This window comes from Chrysochloris asiatica, unplaced genomic scaffold (genome assembly GCF_000296735.1).
Source record: "Chrysochloris asiatica unplaced genomic scaffold, ChrAsi1.0 scaffold00017, whole genome shotgun sequence".
In the NCBI taxonomy this organism is placed as follows: Eukaryota; Metazoa; Chordata; class Mammalia; order Afrosoricida; family Chrysochloridae; genus Chrysochloris; species Chrysochloris asiatica.
Genome location: NW_006408535.1, coordinates 15,557,352 through 15,585,310, shown reverse-complemented (window position 1 = coordinate 15,585,310; position 27,959 = coordinate 15,557,352). Strand labels below are relative to the sequence as shown.

The 27,959-nt window shown below is 39.9% G+C and overlaps 1 protein-coding gene across 1 annotated transcript in view; it reads left to right on the top strand.

The window, feature by feature from the left end:
- AKAP6 (A kinase (PRKA) anchor protein 6) overlaps positions 1-27,959 on the top strand; it is a 516,985-nt gene that overhangs the window by 412,864 nt on the left and 76,162 nt on the right. The window contains exon 10 of the mRNA XM_006835360.1: positions 501-725. Within this exon, the coding sequence (XP_006835423.1) occupies positions 501-725 (225 nt within the window). The remainder of the gene's footprint in view (positions 1-500; positions 726-27,959) is intronic.

Below are 27,959 nucleotides of genomic sequence, written 5' to 3'. Positions count from 1 at the left end.
ACCCTTCTTAAAACCCAATAGTCATCTAGTTTAGGGATTCACATTTCATAAAGCAAAGAAGGAATTTAACTCTCGACACACAATGTTCTCTTGACCTCTTTAGTATATTGATTAAACTAGGACTTCTGTCTCCTAGAAATTTTAGGCAGAGGATTGTTTACTATAAACTCCTGTCCTGAGAATTCAAATGAATTTTGATCAGTGACCATAGGTGAACTTTTGGGCCATGTGTTCTTTCTGTTAAAAGAAAATAAAGTGAATGAGGTATTATTAAGCCCCCAGAGGTGGAACAACACACACCGTCTGAGAATTTGAATCCTAACTACAAGGAGCTAATCTGGATTTCTTGTCAGTAGTGAGGTGCCAAGTATAGCTGGACACATTCCCAGTGATACTGGTTACCAAGCATACTGTAAAATGTTTTTGTTGCCTAAACTAATCTATGTTTTTGTTTTGTTTTGTTGTTGTCATTGTTGTTGTTGTTTAATCTGATACATTAGAAAACCCTAGGAGAGAAAATCCAGGACACAATGGTGGGGCACAGTGGGTCTGGTCCACGTGATGTGCTCTCTCCTGAAAGCGGAAGCCTGGTAAGGCAGCTGGAGGTCAGGATCAAAGAACTGAAAGGGTGGCTAAGAGATACAGAGCTTTTCATCTTCAATTCCTGCCTGAGACAAGAAAAAGAAGGAACAATGAATGCTGAGAAACAACTGCAATACTTTAAGGTAATAAAAAAACAATCAAAGTTGATAAAAAGCTTTCTTTATGGTCGGGATGAAATATTTATCAAGAACATAAAGTATGATACCCATGTATCTGTGTATCACTGTGCACTTAAACGTTTCCTTGAATTTATCGATACCCTCTACATTTCTTCTTTGCCAATATCTGTGTATATATAAGATGAACATTAAGCATAGCAAATTCATACTGTATAGGGCAAATCTCTGCTGCTATGTGTTTTGTTGAGGGAGGACACTGATAAATTAAAGAAAAATTCCTGGGGACTTTTGAAAGACAGACCCAAATAGTCTATAAATAACTTGGCTGAAAATACTTCTATAAATTGATATGATAAAAGCACATGATTTAATTGAAGGCCATTAATGCTAACAAAAGGAAACATAATTTTTACATAAGAAAGAATGAACTCTTTATGGAGGGGAGAAAGTAAAAAATCATTTCTACATTACAAAATTCATTATTTAGAATAATGAACCTTATCAACACAGCTGCATGTGTGTTCACTGTATGTCCATGAAGAGGAAGGTTTTTCTCAGGCTGATTTCCATTGTTTACACAATATCTACTCAAAAGCACTTAAAGTTTTAATACTTTCCCTAACTGCCCAAATAAAGCCCCTACTGTTTAAAGCCTCCCATAAACTCAGGTTGAGTTTATGAGCTCTGGTTGGTGCTAGCCGATAGGAGACTTTGGGGTTGCAGAAAATGAATGGTAACACAATACATTCTAGCATGAAAAGCCTGAAAGAGAAGAAAGAGGAAAACCAGGAAGGAAAGGACCTCTCGGGACCAAGGAACCGTTTCTTCTCAAAACCTTCTAATCCAGGGTTTGTTCATCACATCCCCTCTGCGCTACAGTCATCCAACAAACTGTCAGCGAAGGTAGTCACATAAGGCCTTCTTCCATACAGAACTCTATTCCATAGGATTTTCAGTAGCTGATTTTTTCAGAAGTAGGTTGCCAGGATTTTCTTCCATGGTACCTCCGGATGTACTGGAACCTCAAACCCTTCAGATAACAACCAAGCACACTGACCATTTGCACCACCCAGGAACTCTGTTAACATTGTTGCTCAGTGCTGTTGAATCGTTTCTAACCCATAGCAACCCTGTGTAGGGTTTCTGAGGTTTCAAATCTTTACGGGAGCAGGATGCCTTGTCTTCCTCCCAAGGACTAGCTGGCAGGCTCTAACCGTGGACCTTGTGGTTCGCAGTCCAGTATTTATCATTTGGAGCCACTGCACCTACAAATTGTTTTGGTTGAAAGCCTCCACTTTTGCCATCAATTTGACAAGATCACACTAAAAGTGAAATGAAAATATCTTGCTATGACAAATGGTTTTACTATTTAAAATCTATTATTCACATGATTTGGTCTTTCATCTCTAGTTCTCTCACCTTAACTCCCTCTATAGGGAGATGAAATCTTCAGGGATTGATCTCTGTGAAATTAGAATTTAAAGGAGCTTTGGTAGCCGTTTGAACTGTAAGGTCATTGGTTCAAGCACACCAGCTGCTCCTGGGAAACCCTAAACAAGGTCGCTATGGGTCGGGACCGATTCAATGGCACTTAACAACAAGTAAGTAGCACAGTGGACTCTTGGTATGGCTGTAGGATTGGCATTGGACTGCAAACCTCAAGGTTGGTGATTCACACCAGCTGCTCAACAGAAACCCTATACAAGGTTGCTATGAGTCAGAACCAATTTCATGGCACTTAACAACAACCAAATAGCACATTTGGGTAAGCAGTGTGATTCTAACCACAAATTGTTGTTGTTAAGTACCATGGAGTTGGTTCCGACTCATAGTGACCCTGCACAGGGTTTCTGAGGCTATAAATCTTTATGGGAACAGAATGCCTCATCTTTCTCCCGCAGAACCGCTAGTAGGTTTGAACTGCTGACCTTGAGGTTGGCAGCCCAACTCATAACCACTACGCTGCCAGAGCTCCTTTAACCACAAATTAGGTGGTTCAAACCATCCAGTCACCTCTCAGAAGAAAAGGAGGCAGTCTCTGAAATTCTGTGTTGTTGTTAAGTGTCATTGAGTCAGTTCTGACTCATAGTGACCTTGTATAGGGTCTCTAAGGAGCAGCTGGTGGGTTTGAACTGACCGTACAGTTCAAACCGATCTTGTGGTAGAGTGCTTATCCTACAGCGCCACACCAGGATGGAACAGGTCTACATTGTTCTATAGAGTCATGATGAGTCAGGATTAACTCAGTGACAGTGGGTTTTGTTTGGGGTATTTGAATTTAGCATGTACCTTATAAAACACCTTGGCAAATCACTTGCTGGATGTTGTATATTTTTTCTCCATTGTATATTCTCTGTATATTTAGTGAACTAGCTAGTGGCATCGGCTTTGGCATTAGGTCAAATTGCAGGCCAACTGTGTGACCTTGGTAATATTTCATATCTAAACACTTGGTGTGGCACTATAGGATAAGCACTGTACTGAGAACCACAAGGTCACAGTTCAAACCCACCAGTTGCTCATTAGAAACCCTATACAGGGTGCCTTTGAGTCGGAACCAACTCGACAGCACTTAGAAACAGCAACAATCCCATGCAAAGATGGCACTGAACCATCCCTCCCACAGCACAGTCTGCTTCTCAGCTGAGTTCAATCATTCATCACAACAGCCACACAAGTCAGACAACATACAACTATGGGGTTTATTAGGGAAGTTAACCAGTGACAATTCAGGGTCAGAAATGCTCAGGGCACAGTTGTTCCAGTCAGGACCGCCTCTCTCTGCCCTGCCAGTGTTATAAAGGTCTTTCAGGGCTGCTGATAAATGCTCACAGGGTACACATTACCACCATAAGCCTCAGTCTGTCGTCATTTGGCTCTGGCTCAGTAAGTTAATCAACCTAGTTCCCCCAGTTAAGTGCCTGCAGGTATCCTACTCTCCAAGTAAATCTCCTGCTCAGAGTCACTCAGCTTGACTTGCTCTGTGGGCTGGAGAATTCTTGGTTCTCCTGCTGTTCCTCTGCCATTCCTTCCATGTCACAGCTTTATGTCCCTGGATCAAGGAGGTTCAATGAGCAAGGACCTTGGGATTCAAAGAACACACTCACTCCAGCGTCTTCTTTCATGTTAGTGAGATCCCTCTGTTGTTTCTGAACTGACTCATTTTAAATCCACATTAGAGTTCCAAGTTTTCCAATTACAATTAACTCATCAAAATCTCAACTGAACCATATCATCCTATTAGCATCTATCTCCTCCCACCTTTTCTTACCCAGGTCCATCAGGAACAAGAGTTACTTGGTAGGTGTTACCAGGACAATGGGTAGAAAAGCTGTATGAAATAATCCATTGCACTGCACCTTGTATTACCTCAATTTCTTCACTTATAAAATGGTATTCTCAGTTAAAACCTACCAGCTGCTCCTCTGAAACCCTATACAGGATTGCTATGAGATGGAGTCAACTCAAGGTACTTAACAACAATAGTGCTTGGGAGCATGGTGGCTCCATACAATAAACACTGGACTGCAAACCACAGGTCTGTGGCTCAAGCCCACCAGCCACTCCTGAGGAGACAGAGGAAGCTTTATGCTCCCTCAGACATACAAAGCCTCAGAAACCCTATACAGGGTTGCTTTGCAACAGAACCAAATCCACAGCCCTTAACAACAACAGCAATAGTAGTTAGGTGTCCTGGTATGGCACTGTAGGATAAGCACTTGATTGCTAACTGCAAGGCCTTGGTTCAAAGACATCAGCTGTTCCTCAGAACTGTCGATAGGAATCGGAACTGACTTGATGACACTTAACAGCAGTACTTACCTCACAAGATGATAAATTAACATAGGCTAAGCACTTATTATTTTACTTTTTATCATCATGAATTCATAAAGGATAGAAATTTCACATTATAAATCCAAAGACGTTAACATAAAAATTGGAGGCAAAACAGGAAGTGTGTTATTACAATTATTTATTAACCTACTTACCTGCTGGCCTATCTCATGCATAGATATTTGAAAATTACTTGCTTTTTTCCCCACGTTTGGTATTGTTGTAAATGAAAGTATAGCATTTCTGCACTTACTTTCTTGCTGCTTCCAAAGGCCATTATCTTTATGATTAAAATTTGTACAATAGCATTAATATCATTTTTAGTTAAGTACTAGCAACCAATTTAAAAGGAAAGAGAGAAGAAGTGTGTGAGTGCGCTCAAACCTGAGACGATTAGGTGATACTTAGGACTCCTAGTGAGCTGCTAAAGTTGTACAAACACTTTCTACCCACTAGGGAAATATTTGGGGTCCTGACTTGGCTCTGTAGGAAAAGCGCTGAACTGCTAATCACAAAGTTGGCAGTTCAATCCCACCAACTGCTCCTTGGAAACCCTATACAGGGTCGTGCTGTGAGTCGAACTGACTCAGGGACACTAAACAATGACAAGGGGAAGTTTTACTACACCTAACCCATTATTTGGATCCCTGGTGTGGTGCTGTGGGTTAATGCACCAGACTGCAAAGCTGTTTGACTTGCAAGGTCGGTGGTTCAAGCTCACCAGCCGCTCCTCGGAAGCCCTATATAGGGTCTCTGTGGGTGGGAATTGAGCACTTAGCAAACACAACCCGGTATTTGCTAAGTGCTGCTGCTGTTGTTTAGTGCCATAGAGTCGGTTCCAACTCATAGCAACCCTCTAGAGGAGTTCCAAGGAGTAGCTGGTGGGTTTCAACTGACAACCTTGCAGGTTGGACATCCAGGGCTTATCCACCACACCTAAGGTCCTTAGTGCCAAAAATAATCCTAGAATTTTTTTTTATATTAAAAGTACCAGAGAACATCTCATGCTTTTTTGCCATTTGATTTATACTTTTCAAAGATGTATTGTTTATTTCCCTTAGCACATTTTTCTTTTTAATGGCACTATTTATTCCTCATAGTAATCTAATTTGTTTCAAAAATATTTATAATAGCAAAATAGATCTCAAACCCTAAGGAAAGATAGGACCTTAACAATAGTCTACTCCATGTGGTTCCTCTGAGCCCATTCATTTCCCTGCTTTCTTCACCTAAAATAAGCATAATCCCGAACCCTATTTCAAAAATGGCCATGCCTGGTCCTCTGGCTTCACATGGGGGAAGAAGAATCAAACTCAACATCAGCCCAAGGACGATTCTTATGAAGCAGAGGTCAGACATGCCTCCACCCTGTAATCTTCTCTACCCTATTCTTACACCAACCATCCCTCCCAAGCATTCTGCTTCACATCTGGGTTCCAAAACCCTTTGCAATGGTCACATAGAACTCACAGTACTCACAACTATCTGGTTCATTCGGGAAGTAAACAGGGTCCAGTTCAGGACTGGGAACAGCTCAGGGTGCATCAGTTCTCCAGTCAGGAATGCCTCTTCTCTGCCATCCTGCTGGCATGCCTAGCTCTTGTCTTCAGCCTCTCAGCCACGTGGCTCCTGCTACCCTGCTCTGGCAAGTGTTACAAAACTCCTTAAGCCACTCTGTAGATGCCCAAAGGGCACATTTTGCAAGCCAGCTTACTGCAAACTTTACTGGATCTATCTGTGGGCTGGGAAACCCAAAACTGCTCTGTCTCCATGCTGCTGCCTCGGTCATTGTCTTCATCACTTTTTTTAGGTAAGGATCTCTCGCTCAGCTCATGCTCTTCTTTATTGATGATGGTCATGTGATCATCTGTTCCTGCTTCTGAGTGGCTCCTTCAAACCTAGCGGGATGGCAAACTAACCAATCCCAGTATTAAAAGTCCTATATTCCCTACTTGTGTAGTCCTGGTGTGGCGCTGTAGGTTAAGCAAGGTCAGTTTAAACTGTAAGGTCGGCAGTTCAAACTCACCAGTTGCTCCTTGGAAACCATATACAGGGTCGCTATGAGTTGGAACCTATTCAATGGCAGTTAACAACAAACAACAACCATGTTTTTGTTTAATAATTAATCATTTTTATGTGTTTTTACGTCTTCAAGTACAATTTGTTGTTGAGTCAGAACAGGTGCCTATAGTTCTTATTTATCCTTACCTTAGTGCAAGAAGAGGTTCAAAGCCTCATCAATGATTTAAAAGCTTCATGTGCAGCAAGAAAAGGTGATTGGGAAGCCGAGGTTGGCTCTGTTGCTTCCGAGTGAGGGCAGAGGACAGTTCTGGGCTCCTGGTGTGGTGCTGTAGGATCAGCACTGGACTGCTAACCATATAATCGGCAGTTCAAACTCACCAGCTGCTCCTCAGACGCCTAGAGTTGCTATGAGTTGGAACCAGCTCGACGGCACTTAACAACAATGACAACAAAGGGCACGTATGAGTTTTCTATAAGTCAGACATTTCAGATAGTTGTAATTCAGGGATTGCCTATACTTAGAAAGGCAATGTGCTGTATGTTATCTTTTAGGATTTCCTTTCTTATTTAATATTTTAATGCTGAGATTCACTCCCATTGTTGAGGGTGACCGTATCTATTGATTTTGACAGGTATCTACTATTCCATTGTGAGTATACAACTCTTGTAGTACTAATAGCAATCCTGTGAGATTGGTGTTAGAATCCCGATTTTCTGAAGATGGAAAAGGAGGCACAACGAGGATAAGTTCTATGGCCAAGGTCATATATAATGATAGAACTGGAGTTCAAATTCTGGACTGACTCTAAAGTCCATTTTCTGAAAGACTATGCACATTTACTAATATTTACTGAGTGTCCTTCCCTGCCAGTAGACTCAAAGACAAGAACAGGACAGAACCACATTTCATTGTTACTTCATAGTAGATTAATCATCACTGTGGTCAACAATTTGGTCAGAATAATAAATAGCTTTAGCTATTGTAGATCCCGGTAAGTGAAAATATGTTTGCTTTTTTTTTTTTTTTTACTGTATCGTTGTGAATTTCTTTGCCGTATACCATCTTCTAGGTGTAAATGTTTTAAAATTTGTTGCAACTAAGGAGCCCTGATGACTTTTATTTATGACCTGAAATTCTAATCCCTTTTAGAGTTTTGGAGGAATTTAGTCAGATAAGCTAAAGAGATTTATTACAATAACACTTTTTTTATGTTTTCTTTTTTGGAAAGAAAACTTTGGGCAGACCTCTTCTTCTAGGAAGTCTAGGCCTCATCCTTTGATTATTGCTCCTGGTCAGATTTTAAAATATTTCTCAACTGTTTACACATTGTTGTTGTTAAGGACCATCTCATAGCAGCCCTGTACAGGGTTTCTGTGGTGTGACTGGTGGGTTTGAATTGTTGACCTTGTGGTTAGCAGTCCAGTGTTTATTCTACAGCACCACACCAGGCCTTCTATATATGGTTAATCAAGGGTTTTTTGTATTACTGCTGTTGTGAAGGAGCTTGGGGAAGAATAAGACAAAAATGACCAATTGCCATCAAGTCCGTTCTGACACTTGGTGATCCCATGTGTGTCCGAGTATAACTGTGCTCCATAGACTTCTCAGAAGCAAATCACCAGGGCTTTCTTTCTAGGCATATCTAGGTGAAATCAAATCTCCAGCTTTGCAGTTAGCAACCAAGCAGCTTAATTCTTTGCACTACCCAGGGTCTTCCAAAATGTTTATAACCAGTCAGATTCATGATTGGCAATAAACAGCTACAGAATAAAAATTGTTATTTATCACACACACACAAAGATATCCTACCCTGCCTTGCTAAGCCATAAAACACTTCAGATAAGAAGACTTAAAAGAACCTATGTGTGTGGAAACACCCTTACCATGTTCTGCCTCTTATGGGTTCTCAAAAGTCTTATGCTGTCATTGGTCATACAGAAGAGGACAGGGTTTAGTTTTATGATTCTCTATTCTCTAAAATCTCAGAGTTTTAATGGAATGGAATCCTTTCATATGACACCCAGAATAATGACATATAAGCCACAGTGCACTACCCAGGAGAGCAGGGAGTGAGGGGGCTGCATATAAAAAGGAAAATCCATCACTTTGTAGGCAGAACAGTGTTTCCTTTTTATAACTTGGTCTGGGATGAGAGAAAGGATCAGGATCTTAAGTTTTCAGAAAAAGAGAAAAAGAAATTGTGGAATGTTTCTGTTCTCTTCAAGGCAGTAAGAAAGCTAAATGCAGGATTAGACACTAGGGAAAATTGTATTGGAGAGGAAAGACAGTAAAGCCCAGCAACGGAGGAGAACCAACAAGGTGGAAGCTAAGAGGCTTGTGGGCAGAAATGCAAAATTTGCAAGGACCGAAGGTACTGTGGCAACAAAATGTGGGAAATTGCATCAGGAATTTCGCTGGTTTCCAGCTGGCTTTGGGCCACTTAGATCTGTGCATGCAGCTTCAATGCCATTGGTTGGAAAGCGCTACTTTTAACGATAACCCTTCAGAGAGAAAAGAAAATAATTACTTAATCATGTGTTCCTTGTTTCCCATAACCAAATTCATTATTCTAAGGACTCAAATTGGGAAGAGATTATCCATGACCAGCTAAAGGAGGCTACAGTACTGGCCTCTGCCCAGGGCCAGCCTCAGAAAGGCAAATTTAGACCTGCTACTGGGGAGGTGAATGAATGGCATCTGTTGGTAACACCCTCACTGATTAATGTCCCCTACTACTTGCTCTACAATTTAAATTTGACTGGGCAAATTTACCTATGTTATTACACTTAAATCTCATACAAATTATATAAGTTAAAAACTGTGATCACCTTCTTAAGTAGTTTGTTTTTATGAATGAAAACCTTGAAAACAGTTCATCTGACTTGTTTGAATTCACACAGAGTCACCAGCATCTGAGACAACAAAAGTCACGGTCTTTGGGTTCAAATCCCTAAGCTCTTACAATCCTGTTGCAGACACCATATGGGTGCCATGTCTAACTTCCTTTGTTCACAAGGAGGAAAGAGAATCAAAACCAGCCCAATCTGGAGTCCTGTGAAGTGGAGGACAGTCATGCCTCCATCCTACAACTTCTGTTACCCAATTCTGATACCAACCATCCCTAACAACAATCTCTGCTTTTATTGGGGTTCAATAATCCATTGCAATGGCCACACAAAGCTCAGAGCAATATTCACAATGATGGACTTTATTAGGGCAGTGAACAGGTTACAATTCAGGATCAAAACATGCCTCAGGATGCAGTATTTTTCCTATCAGGGACATCTCTTCTCTGCTGTACTGCAGACATGCCTCACTCTTGTCTTCAGCTTCTCAGTCATGTAGCGCCTTGGCCTCTGCCTTGCTCTGGCAAATGTTACAAAGTAGCTAGTCTGTGAATGCCCAAAGTGCATGTTCTGTCTCCAGTCTTCTGCCCAGTCTATGGGCCTAGAGCCCAAAGCGGCTCTGTCTCTCCATGCCACCACCTCTGCCATTGCCCCTGCTGTTACCGTTTTTCTTGGTAGGGATCTCACACTCCACTCATGCTCTTCCTTCTTGATGGTCTTGTTCCTACTTCTGAGATGGTTCCTTATAAACCTAGCTAGATGGTGAAATTAACCAATCCCAGCCTTGGAGTCCTGTATACCTTATTTGCATGGTCCTATCCACCTGGTATAAGGAGTCCTGGTGTGGCACTGTGGGTTAATGCATCAGACTGCAAAGCCATTTGAACTGCAAGGTCAGTGGTTCAAGCTCACTAGCTGCTCTTCTCTATACATGGTTGCTATGGATTGGAACCAACTTGATGACAATTCACAACAACTACAACCCACCTGGTGTGTTGCTGCAGGATAATGCACTGGATCACAAGGTCAGTTTGAATCAAAAGGTCTGCGGTTCAAACTCACCAGCAGCTCCTAGGAAACCCTATACAGGGTTACTATGAGTTGGAACTGACTTGACGGTGCTTAACAACAAGTACAACAACCCAATTACTTAGTGGGAAGTAAGAAGACAATGGACAGAAAAGCCATATTGAGTAAATTCAAGATATCACATCTGTCACTTGTAGCATAGTGGTTACAAATTGGGCTGCAAACCACAAGGTCAGTAGTTTGAAATTACCAGCTATTCTACAGAGAAAGATGAGACTTTCTGCACCCATAAAGATTACAGCCTCTATACAGGGTCGCTGTGAGTCAGAACCAACTCCATGGCACATAACCACCACCATATTCACTGACCTTTTGAAATAAACATTGAAATTTTGTATCACTTTAAATCAGGGATTGGCAAACATTTTCTAATAAGGGACCAGACAATAATATGGCCTAGATCACAGTAGTTCAACTCTGCCATTATAGTGCAGAGACATCCACATACAGGACATAAATGAGTAAATGTAACTGTTATGTAAATTTTATTTAGAAAAACAAGCAGTGGCTGGATTTTACCTGACCCAAGTGCAAAGCCGTTTCAACTGCAAGGTCTGCAGTTCAAGCTCACCAGCTGCTCCTCAGAAACCCTATACAGGCTCACTATGAGTTGGAAGCTATTCCACACCAATTGACGATAGCATCAATAAAGAATGACATGAAACACAGATGAGAAGGTCCCTGGGTGGTGCAGTTTGTGCTAAAGTATTAATCTTAAAGATGGGTGCTTTGAACCCACCTAGCGGCATCCTAGGGACTCCTGGTGTGGCACTGTGGGTTAATGTGCAAGAATGCAAAGTCAGTTTGAACTGGAAGGTTGGCGATTCAAGTTCACCAGAGGCTCCTCAGAAACCCCATACAGGGTCACTATGAGACGGAAGGCACTTAACAACAACAACAACAAGCAGCATCATGGGACAAAGGCTTGTCAATCTGCTTCTGCAAACATTACAGCTTAGAAAACCTTGCAGAGCTCTGTACCACATGGGGTTGTCCTGAGTCAACACTGACTTGATAGCAACAGATTTACTTTTTTGTTTGTTAATTTACGTATAGACGAGAAAACTGAGGTGGGGGAAATTCAGAATACTTACTTATGGTCACAGAGTTTGGAAGTGGTAGAGAGCCAAGAGAAAGCCTAGAATGTCTGTTCCAACATCTCACCATTCTGTAGGCCTAGCAGTTCCCAGTCGAAGACCTGTTACTGGAGAAAGACACATTCAGTGGCAGACATGTTCTCTTGTTCCTCATCACATTCTTAAACACATAACAGCCAGCGGGGGAAGTTAGCAAGACAATGTCTTAAATCTTGGAAATTAAAATTTATAGAGTAGGGCCTTGAAAGGATTTCAAGTTAACTATAAAATACACTGCAGTGCCAAATATTTGCTCTAAAAATATACACTCTTAAGGCTCCAGCCTTCAATATGGATTGCACCTCAATGTAAAGAAAACAAAAATACAATGGAAACAATAGACAGCATCAAGAGAAATGGAGAAAAGATTGAAGTTGTAAAGACTTCATTTTAGTTGGATCCACAGTCAACACTCATGGAAACAGTAACCAAAGAAATCAAACAGTGTCCTGCATTGGCTAAATATGCAACTCAAGATTTCTTTAAAATATTCAAGAGCAAAGGTGTCAGTTTGAGGACTAAGGTCTGTCTGACTCAAGTCATGATATTTTCAATAGCCTCATAAGAAAGTTGAACAATGAATTAAGGAAGACCATAGAAGAATTGATGCATTTGAATTATGGTGTTGGAGAAGAATATTGAAAGTACCATGGACTGCTAGAAGAATAAATAAATTTGTGTTGGAAGTACACCCAGAATGCTCCTTACAGGTAGCCTTATTGTTGCTCATACTTGGGACATGTTATCAAGAAGGACCAGACACTGGAGACGAACTTGATAAAATGGAAAGTCAACAAAAAGGAAGAATACCGCAAGCAGATGGATTGGCGCAGTGGCAATGACTCCAACATAACAGTCATGAAAATTGCTACGGATTAGGAACTGTTTTGTTCTGTTGTGCACAGAGTTGCTATGAGTCAGAACTGATTTGATGGCACCTGGTAGCGTAGTGGTTACGAATCGGGCTGCGAACCACAAGGTCAGCAGTTCGAAACTACCAGCTGCTCCATCGGAGAAAGAGGAGGCTTTCTGCTCCCGCAAAGATTTACAGCCTTAGAAACCCAGTACAGGGTCGCTATGAGTCGAAACTGACTCCACAGCACATAACAACAACAACAATAAAAAACACAGAATAAGCACAAAATTTGTTTGAACCACAAGGTCGGTGATTCAAACTCACCAGTAGCTCCTCAGAAACCCTATACTGGGTCACTATGAGCCAGTCACTTAACAAAAATAACCACGGCAATAAAGCTGGCTGTGAGATTTGTGTGGCTTTAATTAAGTCACTACATCTGCAGTAATTTTATTGTGAATAAAATTTGGTTATGAAAATAGAATTTGGTTCCAGGAAATTCAGTGCTATTGTTACAAATACCAAAAATGTGAAGAAGCTGGAAGCCTTTTGAGGAGCATGACAGAAAAAAGTCTAAGTTACCTTGAATAAACTTCCTAGAAATACGGATGTTAACGACTCTGCTAGTGAGGATTAAGAAGGGAGCAAGTAGGGTAGTAGAGGAAAAAACAGATTGCCCTAAAGAAAATAAGTTTTTATGAACAGAATATTAGTAGAAATATGGATATTAAAGGCATTGCTATTGAGAGCTCAGAAGGAAAGTTGTTGTTGTTTTTGTTAAGTGCCATCGAGTTGGTTCCAACCCATAGCGACCCTGGATAGGGTTTCCGAGGAGCAGCTGGTGAGCTTGAGCCGCCAACCTTGCAGTTCAAACGGCCTTGCAATCTGGCGCATTAACCCACAGCACCACACCAGGACTCCAGAAGGAAAATAGGAACATATTACTCAAAACTGAAAGAAATGCTTTGGTTGGTTGATGATGCATGGAGGGGATTGTAACCATGGCAATGAAATGATATACGATAGGATGAATGTAAAGCTAATGTTCTTCCATGTAAACTATCACATAATTCACAATAAAACATTAAAAAATAAATTAATTTTAAAAAATACACTTTTGTAAACTAGAGAGATAAACACAAGAATTGTATAGCTCACATGCTTTAAGAAACAGTTCTCCAAATATCAATAGATAATTTCCAGAAATAAAAATAAAACCAATCTAGTCAAGATTTTTAGGGGGAATTTCCCGGTTCACTATAACGAACTTGACACGGCCTCATAAATAATCACATCACCAGTGAGCCACCCATTCCTCACCGGCATCCCACCCCCACCCCCCCAAAAAAGAACATTTTTAAAGGTGATTAGGCTGAAAGACAGGAGAGAATATTTGAGAAGTTTTCAGGTTTCTGCAGTTGCCGGAGTCTTCTATGCTGCTGTGTCCTGGAGGTTTTACAAATGTGTAATGATGCTATTGGCAAAACTGCAAACAAAGAATTACAGTAATTCAATCTGGCTATAACCAAAGCATGCAAAACACTTTAAAAATCAACTGAAGTAAGGCAGGATTTAATCCTTCCTATATGTTTTAGATGATTTTTTTAAAAAGGAATTATATTAACCATGTATATTCATCAAAAGACTGAATTCAGCTTTTATTGCATTTCCTGCCCCCATACCATATAAAAAAAATCCATCACCTAACCCTTCTTTGGACATAATTCTAAGTAATTGGATATAATCCAGATTGTCTTGTAAGAAAAATTGGCTGGGTTAAGGTTGAAATTCAAAGATAGATTTAACTAAATGTTATTCACACTATCATCTGGGGTGAGGAAGACCCATAGGAAATGTTTGCCTGCAGTCTTAGTACAACCTTCAAAAGTAAATGAGTCTGAGACAAAAAAGGTCCAATTCTTTCAGGAGAACACCTTTTACTTGGAGAAGACATGAATATTTCCTAGGCAGTAGTACATTCTAAGTCTGATTTGAGTATGCAAAGATACGGCTATATGCTCATTTCATTTGTTTGATTTGCATTATCGTATCACATAAACCAACTTTATGGATGTCAGGAGCTGTCACTTTAATTTAGAAAGACAGCAAGAGATTTCACCTATATGTATTTCACTAATGTCTTAAGAGCCAGCCTGGACTATATTTGGGCTGTGGAAGCCAGAGTAAACAATGTTTATGACATCATTCTTACTTCATTACATCTTTAAATGAGGGTCTAGTTGCACACACACATAGTACACATAAATCTCTGTATAAGTGTTAAGTGCCATCAAGTCAGTTCCAACCCACAGAGACCATGTATAGGGTTTCCGAGGTGTTGCTGGTGAGCTTGAACCACCGACCTTGCGGTTCAAAATGACTTTGCAGTCCAGCACATTAACCCATAGTCACACCAGGACTCCATATATATGTATATATTAATCTGTAGGAAACATCATTTCATTTAAAATTATTTAAATGTTACTTCCTTTGTTAATAAATTCAAATAAGGAAGAAGATGGGAGAACAGAGTTACAAAGGTGGCTCCATGTTCTTCAGAAAGTGTTAGATTAAAGCAGTGCATTTGGTCCATCACAGTACAGATAATATGTAAGGCTCAGAAGAAGGAGAGGTGAATGATTTCCAAATGTACAGTCACTGAAAACCTTAGGAATAGCAGTAAAGCACTGTCAGATAGCATCAAAATATTGATTATTGAAACATGAATAGCACCAGAATATTGCCATATTTAGTGCCAGAGGATGAACCCCTCAGGTTGAAAGGTACTCAAAATACAACTTTGGAAGAGCTGTCTCCTCCTCAAAGTAGAGTTGATCATAATGACATGATTTGCCTCAATTTGCAATACTAAATATTTATTTGGGCAAAATATTGAATAATGCAGAACACATCAAAAGAAGATGAAAGGAACCAGAGTCCTTGTACCAAAAAGGAATGGTCAATGTCCAGCCATTTCAAGAGGTAGCATATGATCAAGAACAAATGGTATTGAAGGAAGAAGTTCAATATGTACTGTTGTTGTTGTTGTTAAATGCCATTGAGTCGATTCTGACCCCTAGCTACCCTGTATAGTGTTTCTGAGGAGCAGCGGGTAAGCTTGAACTGCCGACCTTGCATTCAAATGGCTTTGCAGTCTGGTGCATTAACCCACAGTGCCACACCAGGACTCCTAATATGTACTGTAGGCATTGGCAAGGAACAGGGCTCCTGGAATTGATGGAATTACAAACCAAAATCTTTCAACAAACTGATGTAGCATTGGTGACATTCATTTATCTATGCCAAGAAATTTGGAAGACAGATACCTGGACAACTGATTAGAAGAGATTCATAGTTGTGCCCATTTCAAAGAGAGGTGACCTAATAGAATGCATAAATCGTTGGACAATATAAATATCACATGAGAGCAAAGTTTTCCTAAAGGTAATTCAAAAACACCTACATAGACAGGAAACTGATAGAGCTTCCGGTCAGATACAGACAAGGACATTGTACAAGTAATAAGATAAATGACAACAGATCGATCTTGGATGAAAGTAGAGAATCCCCAAAAGATGTTTACCTACACTTTATCGGCTATGCAATGGCTTTTGACGGTATGTATCATAACAAGCTACGGAAAACGTTGTGGAGCATGAGTATTCTGGAACACTTAATTGTACTCTTGAGGAACCTGTATATAGACCAAGAGGCAATCGTTAGTACAAACAAGGGAATACTGAATGGTTTAAAATCAGGAAAGGTGTGCACCAAGGTTGTATTATTTCACCATACTTACTCAATCTGTATGCTGAGCAAGTAATATGAGAAACTGGATTATATGAAGAAGAACTTGGCTTCAGGATTGAAGGAAGACTCATTAACATCCTGTGATATGTAGATTATACAGCCTTGTTAATGGAAAGCAAAGAGGATTTAAAATAGCGATAAAGAATGAAGACTACAGCCTTCAGTATGGATTGCAAATCAATGTAAAGAAAACAAATCCTCACAACTGGACCAGTAAATAACATCATGATAAGTAGAGAAATTATTCAAGTTGTCAAAGACTTCATTTTGCTTGGATCCATATAACCGCTTATGGAAGCAGCCATCAAAAAAATGAAATGATATATTGTTGTTATCGTTACATACTGTGGAGTTGGTTCCAACTCATAGTGACCCTGCACAGGGTTTCTGAGGCTGTAAATCTTTACAGGAGCAGAACGCCTCATCTTTCTCTCATGGAACAGCTGGTAGTTTTGAACTGCTGATCTTGAGGTTGGCAGCCCAACTCGTAACCACTCCTTAAATGATATGTTGCAGCAGGCAAATCTGCTGTACAGACCTCTTCAAAATGTTCAAAAGCAAAGATATTAGTTTGCCCCAAGTTTGCCTGACCCAAGTCATGGTATTTTCAATAGACTCAGATGCATGTGAAAGTTGTGCAGTAAATAAGGAAGACTATAGAAGACTTGATGCATATGAGTTACGGTGCTGGAGAAGAATCTGAAAGATGCCATGGACTGCCAGAAGAACAAATTTACCTGTGTTGGGAAAAGTACAATCAGAATACTCCTTGGAAGCCAACAGACTTCATCTTTCGTACTTCAGGCATATTATCAGTAGGGACCAGTCCCTGGAGAAGGACATCACGCTTGGTAAAGTGGAGGGTCAGAGAAAAAGAGGGCGACTGTCAATGAAATAGATTGGTTCAGTGGCAGCCACAATAGGCTCCAGCATAGCAGCAATTGTGAGGAGGATTCAGGTCTGGGCAGTGTTTCATTGTTGTACATAGGCTCACTATGGGTTCAAAATGACTTGAATTGTTACTATTATCATTATAATTACATTATTTCTTAGACCCACAGGAATTTCTTTTGATATTTACATTATATTTTCAAGAATATTTAAAGTAATTCAAAGTTAATTCTTCATAATACTGCTTCAGCGCTGTCTTGATGCTGAAGTAACAGAAATAAGGCAAGTGGACTGCTTTAAAAAACAGACATTTATTTTCTTACAGAGAAGGAGGCTAGTCGTCCACATTGAGGGTGCTGGCTCTAGGGAAAGACTTCCTCTCTCTGGAATTCTGGAGGATGCTCTCTTCAGTTTATTTCTTGATTCTTTGGCGATCTTAATGTGGCTTGGAATCAGCCTTCTCCTATCTCTACTTGCTCACTTCCTTGTTGAATCTCTTTGTATCTCAAAAGAGGTTGACTCGACATAGACCCTACACTAGTATGCTGGTATGGCACTGCGAGTTAATGCGCTGGACTAAAAAGTCGGTTTGATCTGCAAGGTGGGTGGTTCAAACTCACCAGCTGCTCCTTGGAGCCAACTGGACAGCACTTAACAACAACAACAACACCTTATACTAACATAACATTAACATAACAAAGGCACTCTATTCCTTGATGGGATTATAACCACAGGTATGTATGTTGTTGCTGTGTGCCTTCCAGTCCTATGACCCTGTATAGGGTTTTTGAAAGGAACTAACCGGACTCCTGGTGTGGTGCTGTTGGTTAATGTGCTGGACTGCAAAGTCCGCTTGAACCACGAGGGCTGCAGTTCAAGCTCACCAGCTGCTCCTCGGAAACCCTATACAGGGTCACTATGGGTCAGAACCCAACTCGATGACACTTAACAACAACAACAATGGATTTAGATTGCCCACTTGTGATTACTAGTCCAGTGCTTACCCTGTAGTATCTAAAAATAGTTCTTCTTGAGCCCACATATAAATATATGCATTTCTTAAGCTTGCTTGTATAATGTCTTGAAAATTGTTATTGACTCTTTTGGAATTATAATTGTAAAAAATTCTGATTTTTTTTGCTAACACTGGTTGTTGCTCTTTATATTTGTTTTGCCTAGTACTTGGTGAGTCCTTATTGATTTAGAGAATTTAAATCCTGCTTCAGATCAGGAGAGTTTCAGCAAGTATGTCTTTGATCATCGCATCTCCATAGGCTTAGTACCTTCTTTTGTTTTCTTCAATAATTTTCTCGTCTTTATCTAGGGACTTCGAATAGATTTATCAAGATTTTACATTTTTGCCTGACTTAATGTTCACAGGGAATGGTCACTGCTGATAACATGTCTGTAGTATGAGAGACAAATTCTCATAATCCTGTTTTCTAAGGAGCATTCTGGTTATACTTCTTCCAACATAGATTTGTTTATTCTTCTGGCAGTCCATGGTATTTTTAATATTCTTTTCCAACACCATAACTCAAATGCATTAATTCTTCTGTGGTCTTCTTTATTGACTGTCCAACTTTCACATGCATATGAGGTTATTGAAAATACTATGGTTGATTCAAGCAAAATGAAGTCTTTGACAACTTCAATCTTTTCTCCAAAAGTAACACAAGATGGAGCAGAAGTCTACCAATCCTGCTCCATAGAATTGGAAGTTGTTAAAAATAAAATGGAACACACAAAGATCAATATCTTAGGCATTAGTGAAATGAAATGGACTGGTATTGGCCATATTGAATCTGACAAACACAGGGTTTACTATGGCAGGAATGGCGTCACATTCATCATAAAAAAGAAGCACTATCTTGAAATACAATGCTATCTGTTATAGGATAACATCCATAAAATACAAGGAAGATATGCTGTTGATACAACCTGCGATATGCAGATGATATAACCTTGCTTGCTGAAAGTGAAGAGAACTTAAAATACTTACTGATGGAGATCGAAGAACAAACAGATATGTGTTGGAAGAAGTGCAGTCAGAAGTGCTTCTTGAAGGCCAGGATGGCCAGACTTTGTCTCTCATACTTCAGACATATTGTCAGGAGGGACCAGTCACTGGAGAGAGGGATATCATGTTTGGTAAGGTGGAAGGTCAGAGGATGACCCCCAGAGAGTTGACTTGGCAAAATGGCAGTATCAATGGGCGCAAGCATAGCAACACTTGTGAGGGTAGCCCAGGACCAGGCAGTGTTTCCTTCTGTTGTGCGTAGGGTCACTAAGAGTTGGCACCTAGTAACAAAAACAACAATTATCACTTGCTTTAGTGGTTGGTGCATAAATTTGAACAATAGTAGTATTAAGTGATCTTCCTTGTAGAATTATGGATATTATCCTATCACAGACAGCATTGTACTTCAAGATAGATTTTGAAATGGTCTCTTTGATGATGAATGTGACATCATTCTTCCTGAATTTGTCATTCCTGTCATAGTAAACCATATGATTGTCAGATTTGAGATGGCCGATATTAGTTCATTTCAGTTCACTAATTCAAGGATATCTATCTTTATCTTTATGAAAATTCCTGTTTCCTAGATTCATGCTTCATACAGTCCATGTTTGGACTATCACTTGATGTTTGCAGCTATTCCCCTTATTTTGAGTTGCTCCTGGAAGCTTTACTCCATTTGCATCATCACTGTCAATTCTACTTGGAGGAGGAAGCTCAACCTGAGAGGTTCATCGTCCAGCAATGAATCGGACAGTGTTCCACTAGCCGTGAAGTTTTCAGTGGCTAAAAATCCTTCTTCTTCGTAGTCTGTCTTAATCTGCAAGATCAACTGAAACCTGTCCACCATGGGTAATCCTGCTGGTATTTAAAATGCTAATGGCGTAGATTCTAGTATCATAGTAAAGCACAAGCCACCACAGTACAACCAACTGACAGTCTATTCTTGTTAAGTCTGTTTTGGCACATAGCAACCGTGTATAGGGTTTCCAAGGAGAAGCTGGTGGGTTTGAACTGCTGACCTCTGGTTAGCAGTTCAGTGTTTATCCTACAGCACTACCCTAGGACTTCCTAGTTGGGGGGGGGGAGGAAGTTTTATGGATCAAGTGTTTTAAGTAAAGTCAGGAAGACCTCATTTAGGAATTGAAGAGAGAGAAGGCAGCCTCAACAAATGAAGAAACTGGCTTAAGTTCAGAAACTGGTAGAAGATTGTAGAATGAATATTGATGTTGGGAATATTGAAGTTGGGGATTCACATGGTTTGGCATTTTCAATTTTAATTGAACATCTTGAATTCAGTGCATTTTAATTTGATGGATACCAAAAGCATTGTGCAAAGATCTGCTGCCTCAAAGACTGCCCTTTCCATCTGTCTTTTAAGCAAGGCTGTTGCTAATGGACATGATTTTCATGGAACATATTATATCCAGGGGCAAATACTGGATTTATCTATATCACCTAGAGCATAAGGTCCAATCAAAACAGCGACTTCCAAGGGAATCTGTTGGATCAGTTAAATTCAAGGCAATACAGTTTAGAAGGAACCCTGGTATGGTGCTGTGGGAATAAGCACAGGACCACAAGGTCAGTTTGAGCCACAAGGTTGGTGGTTCACACTCACCAGCCACTCCTTGGAAACCCTGTACTGGGTCACTATGACTCGGAACTGACTCTGCAGCACTTAACAACAACAAAAACAGCTTAGAAGGTTGTTAGCAACTGTTTTTTGTTTTTGTATTCCAAAGGGGTTAATCTTGATAGATTTTCTTGAAGGACACAGGATGATCATAAAGGGTTATTCTGAAGAAGTTTTAAGAAAATCAAAAACCACATTCATTAGAAAAAGGTCAGGAAAGTAGTGCAGAGGAATTTTTCGATCACAATGCATCTGCTCTTTCTTTAAGTGTATAAGGTTGTCTTGGTAGAATTTCATTGGAAAATCTACTCCCTTGCCTTACAGCTCTCATTTTGCCCCTTCAGACTGCGTTTTGTTCCCTAAACTCAAAGAATATTGAAAAGAAACACAATTTGAGTCACTTGAGGATACCAAAACTGCTGTAAATTAAAGAATGTAGAATTCCTAGTCTGTCTTAGTCTAGAAGCTCAACTGAAACCTATCGAACAATGGTGCCCCTGTTGGTATTTACAAAACCAGTCACATGGCTTCCTGTATCACAGCAACATGTGAAAAACTACAATACATAAACTCTCAGACAAGCTTTGGAGTTGATGTCTGTCACTTTTCTTTTATGCTGCCTAGTACTTTGTGAGTTCTAATTGATTCAGAAAACTTAAAGTCTGCTTCAAATGAGATCAGGAGAGTTAGCAGGCTATCTTTTTGATCATGACATTTCCGTATGTTTAGTTACCTCCTTTTGTTTTCTTTCATCATTTTCAGTTTTTAATCTAGGGACTTCTAATAGATTTTTCAAGTTTGTTTTACAGTTTATTGTCTTCATTGCAATTTTTTAATTCAACAAAAGTGGTTTTCATGCTTGTGTAGTCTTTGCTGATCTTAATTTGTTTCCACTTCAAACATATTCACTGTATTGTAATGGCTGCAATATCCTTGTGCATGTTTTTGAGACACGAGTTTGACTTTTTCTAAGGTTTTCTTTATTTCTTGAATTAATCCTGTTTTAAAAGGAATCAACTACTCTGAGCCCTCAAGTGCCCCCCATCCCCTTTAAAAATGTTTTTCAATATATTGTTATATTAATTTGTGGGTTGATTTTTCTCTGGATGCCTATTGTTAAGAGGGGGGATTTCTGTTATCCAGGACTGGGTGTTGAGACAGGTTCCCTGAGAGATTATATAAATGGCTTCCTGTACAAATATTTGAAGCTTAGCATGAAAAAAAAAAAGGAAGATTTTTATTTTCTTCAGCTAACTGAAATTCAAAGATGAGAAATGAAGTCCATATACACAGAATCATAAAATATCTACAGATACTCAAGCATTAAAAAAAAAAAAAAAATTCCCCCTGCCATCTTGTCAATTCTCATAGCAAAGGGCAGAGGAGAGCTTTCCACAGGATTTATGCGGCAGTAAATCTTCATCCAATTAGACTGTCTCATCTTTCTCCTGCAGAGTGACTGGTGAATTTGAACCACTGAACTTTTGGTTCGCAGCCCAATGCCTAATCTCCTGGGCCACCAGGACTAGTATGTTGTTATGTTGATAAGTGTTGTTGAGTCTGTTCCTACTCAGAACAACCCTGTATAGGATTTCTGAGGAGTACCTAGTGGGTTTGAACCACCAACATTGTATTAGCTGTCCAGGAGTTCTCAGACTCAACCATATTGTTGTTGTTAAGTGCCGTCTGGTTGCTTCTGACTCATAGCGACCCTCTAGAGGATTTGCAAGGAGCAGATGGTGGGTTTGAGCTGCCAACCTTCTGGTTCACAGTTCAGTGCTGATCCGACAGCACCACACCAGGAGTCCTCAAGCATAGGTGTTTTTAAAGGTTTCTGTCAGGTGACATTGTAAAGCTCTCAGGGAGCTCACACTTGGTTCATCCATCAAGGGCATCGTTGATAATCCTGAGTAGTAGCGTGGTCTTGTAGTGGCCATCATTCTGGAGGAAGAAACATCCATTAGGTGATTGTTAGTGTTGTTGTTGGGTGCTGTTCAAACCAACCTTGAGGTCCAGTGCTTTATCGTACGGTACCACACAAGGACTATGGATTCAGTGATACTTGTTCTGTTATTTAGGTACAAAGTCCTGGGGACATAAAATAGTTCAGTTACAGTGGGAGGCTCAGTTTAAGAGACATCTCAGGATTTGAGATGCCAGAGTTGGAAACTGCTTTACTAGTCTTTGCTGCTGTTATTTGTCATCAAGTCAGTTCTTACTCATGGTGACTTGGGTGTGTAGAGTAGAATTACTTCAAAGGGTTTCCAAGGTTGAAAGCTTTCAGAAATTGATCACCAGGCTTCTCTTCCACAGCACCTTGGGGTTGGTTCAGACTGCCAAGTTTTCAGGTAGTACTGTGGTGCTACAAGCTAATGTGCTGGACTGCAAGGCCAGTTTGAACCGCAAGGTCAGTGGTTCAAGTTCACCATCCCTTCCACAGAAACCCTTTACAGAGTCCCAGTGAGTCAGAACCAACTCCACAACACTTAACAACAACAAAATTGCATAAGTCAGAAGCCTGTTTTGTCACTGTACAATAAGCCCAGGACTGTCAGCAGCAAGGTCTGCATTTCAAACCAATCAGCCACTCCTTGGAAACCCCATAGAGGGTCGCTGTGAGGCAGAATCAACTGGAAGCCACGTAATAACATTACATAAGGCAGGGAAGAAGAAGGAGAGGACAAAGATGATGTCAAAACTCTTTCTTCTCAAAAGTGAGTCCTGCCCACCACTTTCTAATTTCCTCTTATCTGCCCCACACTTTTCAGACGTCACTCCTATCATGAGTCCTACTCTCCCAGGATCACTAATGATTGTCTCTGTATCAGCCTATGTTGTTGCTGTTGTTGTTAAGTGCCGTTGAGTCGGTTCTGACCCATAGAACCTTGTATAGGGTTTCCAAGGAGCGGTTGGTGGGCTTGAACTGCCAAAGTTGTGTTTAAAACCAACTTTGTAGTCCAATGCATTAACCTACAGCACCACACCAGGATGACTGTCCTCTAAATGAAAGGAGAATAGAGATAAATAAACAGGCAAATGGCCTCCTGGTATGGTGCTGTAGGATAAGCACTGGACTGTAAACAGTAAGGTCAATGACGCAAATGCACCAGCTGCTCCTCGGAAACCCTATACAGGATTGCTATAACCAATAGAATGTGAAAAGTGTTTTGAGAGGTGTTAGCATATAGTATGCTATCTTGTTGTTGTTATTGTTAAGTGCCCTTGAGTCTATTAAAACTTACAGTGACCCTGTATAGGGTTTCCAAGGAGCAGCTGGTAAAATTGAACTGCCTACTTTGTGGTTAGCAGGCCCGTACTTATCTTACAACACCACACCAGAATTCCATAATGTACTATAGAAGTGCATAAGATATTACTGGGGAGGCTCAGGTGTGTTGTCATGGGGAGAAGCAAGGAAGTTCCTAGTGTAGTGATGCTTAGTTGAGATCTGAAGAGTAGCCTTTGAAGGACGGATTGACTCCTATGTGCAAAGACCTTGAGATAAGGAATCAAAGCCATTCTTATGTTGTTTGTGTGATTATTTAAATGGTATTTAAATATGTGGATGCATAAATCTATTTTATCAACAAAATAGATTGTACATTTTGTAAAAGCAAGAGCGATAGGAGGTCTTATTTGTTTGCCATGTTTTTCATTATAATGAAGACAATGCCTTAGAAAGCCACTCGAGTCTCAAGAAGTACTTAAATTGTAAACTTTCATCACTGGTTAAGACCACCTGAGATTATCTAGACTATTCAGCCTCCTTGTTCCTAAAAGGAGGAGAACAAATCTCTAATAGTTCACCTAGGACCAAACAGAGTACAGATAACAATTCTCATCTCCTGAAACCCATTTAAGGCCACCATCCAAAATTGTCAAACAAGTGATTTCATATATGTCATCATTGATGTCTATGTAATTTTGACACCTCATTTTTTTTTTTTCATCTTATAAAAGAGTTGGTGGTGGCTGTTGTTATTAGGTACTGTTGAGTCAGTTCTGACTCATTGTTGTTGTTATTGTGTGCTGTGGAGTCGGTTCCGACTCATAGCGACCCTGTACAGAGTTTCCAAGGCTGTGAATCTTTATGGGAGCAGAAAGCCTCATCTTTCTCCCGCGGAACAGCTGGTAGTTTTGAACTGCTATCCCTGAGGTTCATAGCCTGATTCATAACTACTACACTACCAGAGCTCCTTTCTGACTCCTAGTGACCCTGTATTGGATTTTCAAAGAGCAGCTGCTGAGTGTAAACCACTGACTTTGTGGTTCAAACCGACCTTGTGGTCCAGCGCTTATTCCTATACCACCACAAATAAAACTAATCATCATGAAACCTACTGTGATTAATAGTAAATGCAGAAATGCTTGCTAAAAGTATTACAAGTTATTTTAAGCAGTATGAAAAGTGAATGTGACAATAAGCCAAGGCCTTGGACATTAGAACTTTAAGATTTCCCATCTTAACCTGTAGTAACTTCCAGTCTCAATTAGTTTTACTCTTGGGAACTCAACTCAGTATTGAGTTTGATATCATTCTTCACCTTGTATTTATATTGTACCTTCCATATGAGGAGCTTTAAAAGCTTTACAGATATTAGCCTGTTAATCCTCCCCAAACCTCACAAAGGTAGAGTGAAGGCATAAATCATTATTCCTATCTGGGAGAAAAAAAAAAAGTATCTCCCTTAATTTTGCTGTTGCTTTTAACTGTTAATTCAATCCTAACACCATGTATATTTAGTATAGTGCATTCTCTTCCCCAAGGAGATTTTTTTTTTTTCCTTTTTGAATTTCATGTCATGAGGATAATTGTGAAAATAGTCACAATTTTGAGAAACACAGATTAGAATAGTCTAGGTTCCTTTTTCCTCTCATGCCCTCCCCCTGTCCTGTGTCCTTCTTTATTTTCCTTCAGTCATGACCAAAAGGAATGACTTTAAGAAATTGTAGGGATGTTTCAAAATCCATTCACTCCTTTATCTGTCAGCCAAGACCACCAGGAAGAGAGCGGATGAATGTCCATTCAACCATGCTATCTTAACTCTCAGTAAAACATTGTGTGCACAGAACTTCAAAGAACTATGAAAGCAATGGTGTAAGCTAAAGTTTCAATCTTGTGTTCTTTGCTTAGGCATGTAGTTGTCACTATGAAGACATTTGGAGTTAGACTTTGACGAGGTTAGAACATGACCAAGATATGAGCAGATTCTGTAATGGAGCAATGTTGTTTTACACAATGATTATAAAACACTTACTCAATTATAGAAGTTTCCCACAGTTCTGGCTAGTGAAAATAAAGACAATTAATAAGACATATGAAATTAATATCCTATTACAGCTAGAAGTTTATCAAAAAGATAGAGCCATCTTGCAAATGATTTCAGAGCTATTAAAAGTGCTATTTAATTATCACTTTTATAAAGTCCATTGCAGACCACCATGTGATATTTTTTTCTGTCTCTTAGTAGAAAAAGGTTATGGAATACAATAGTATTAAAGTACTAGAATGGTGCTTTAGTATAGCACTGGACTGCTAACTTCAAGGTTGGTGGTTCAAAACCATTAGCTGCTCCTTGGAAACCAACTGGCTCTCAATGAGTTGGATCAGACTTGATGGCAATTAACAACTGCAACAAAAGATGTTAGAGGTTCAAGGAATCAATATGGAGAAGGAATATTAAGGTCATTTACAAGTTTTGCCCTGTTTGTCATACTCTGGTGACTTTCAAGTTACTGTGATACTGGAAGCTATGCCACTGGCATCTCAAATACCAATAGGGTCATCCATGGTAGAAAGGTTTCAGCAGAACTTTCGGACTAATAAGAAAAACCTAGTGATGAAGTTCTGAAAAAATTGACCAGTGAAAACCTTATGAACAGTAACAGAACATTGTCAGATATAGTGCTAGAAGGTGAGTCCCTCAAGTTGGAAGGCAGCTTCCTCAAAGTAGAGTTGACCTTAATCACTTGGTACAACAATTTCAGTGATAGGATAACAACCAGAAGCTTACAGGGAAGACTAGTTAATATGAATATTATTATTCAGATTTATCCACATCCCAGTAATATGAAACCTGCAGGACTTGAAGATTTTTACCAATTTGTGCAATCTGAAATTTATCAGACAGGTAATAAAGTAACCATGATAATTATTGATGGTTACAATGCAAAAGTTGGAAACAAATGATTGTTCTTGTTGTTGTTAGGTGCCATAGAGTCAGTTCCAACAAATAGCAACCCACGCATGACAGAACAAAATACCTCCCAGTCCTGTGTCATACTCACAATTCTTGTTACACTCTAGCACATTGATGCTATTACTGTTTCCAGCTATTTTGCTGAGAATCTTCCTCCTTTTCTCTGACCCTCCACTCTACCAAGCATAATATCCTTCTCCAGAAATTTGGTCCCTCCTAATAACATATCGAGATGGATCAGCCAAGTGGCATCATTGATGGCGTCAAGTGTGGCAGGGGTGGTGGGGTTGGCCCAGGATCGGACATTGTTTCGTTCTTCTGTGCATGGGGTCGCTATGAGTTGGTTCCGACTCGATAGCACCTGACAACAACAAAATAACATATCCATATTTGTATGAGGTACAGTGCTGTCTGTGGTAGGGTAATATCCACACGCCTACAGGGAACCCCTGTTAATACCATTATTATTCAAATATATGTACCAACGACTAAAGCCAGTGAGGATGAAATAGAAGAATTCTATAAACTTCTTCAATCTGAAATTGATCAAATATGCAATCAAGCTGTATTGCTCATTACTGGTGATTGGAATGCAAAGGTTGGGAGCAAAGAGGAAGGAACAGTAGTTGGAAAATATGGCTTTGGTGATAGAAATGACGCATGATAGAATTCTGCAAAACCAATGATTTGTTCATTTCAAATACCTCTTTAGACAGCATAGCAGATGACTATACACATTGACCTCACCAGATGGAATACATAAAAATCAAATTGACTACATCTGAGGAAAGAGAAAAGGAAAAGCTCCATATCATCAGTGAAAACAAGGCCAGGGGCAGACTGTGGAACAAACCATCAATTACTCATATGCAAATTAAAACTGAAGCTGAAGAAAA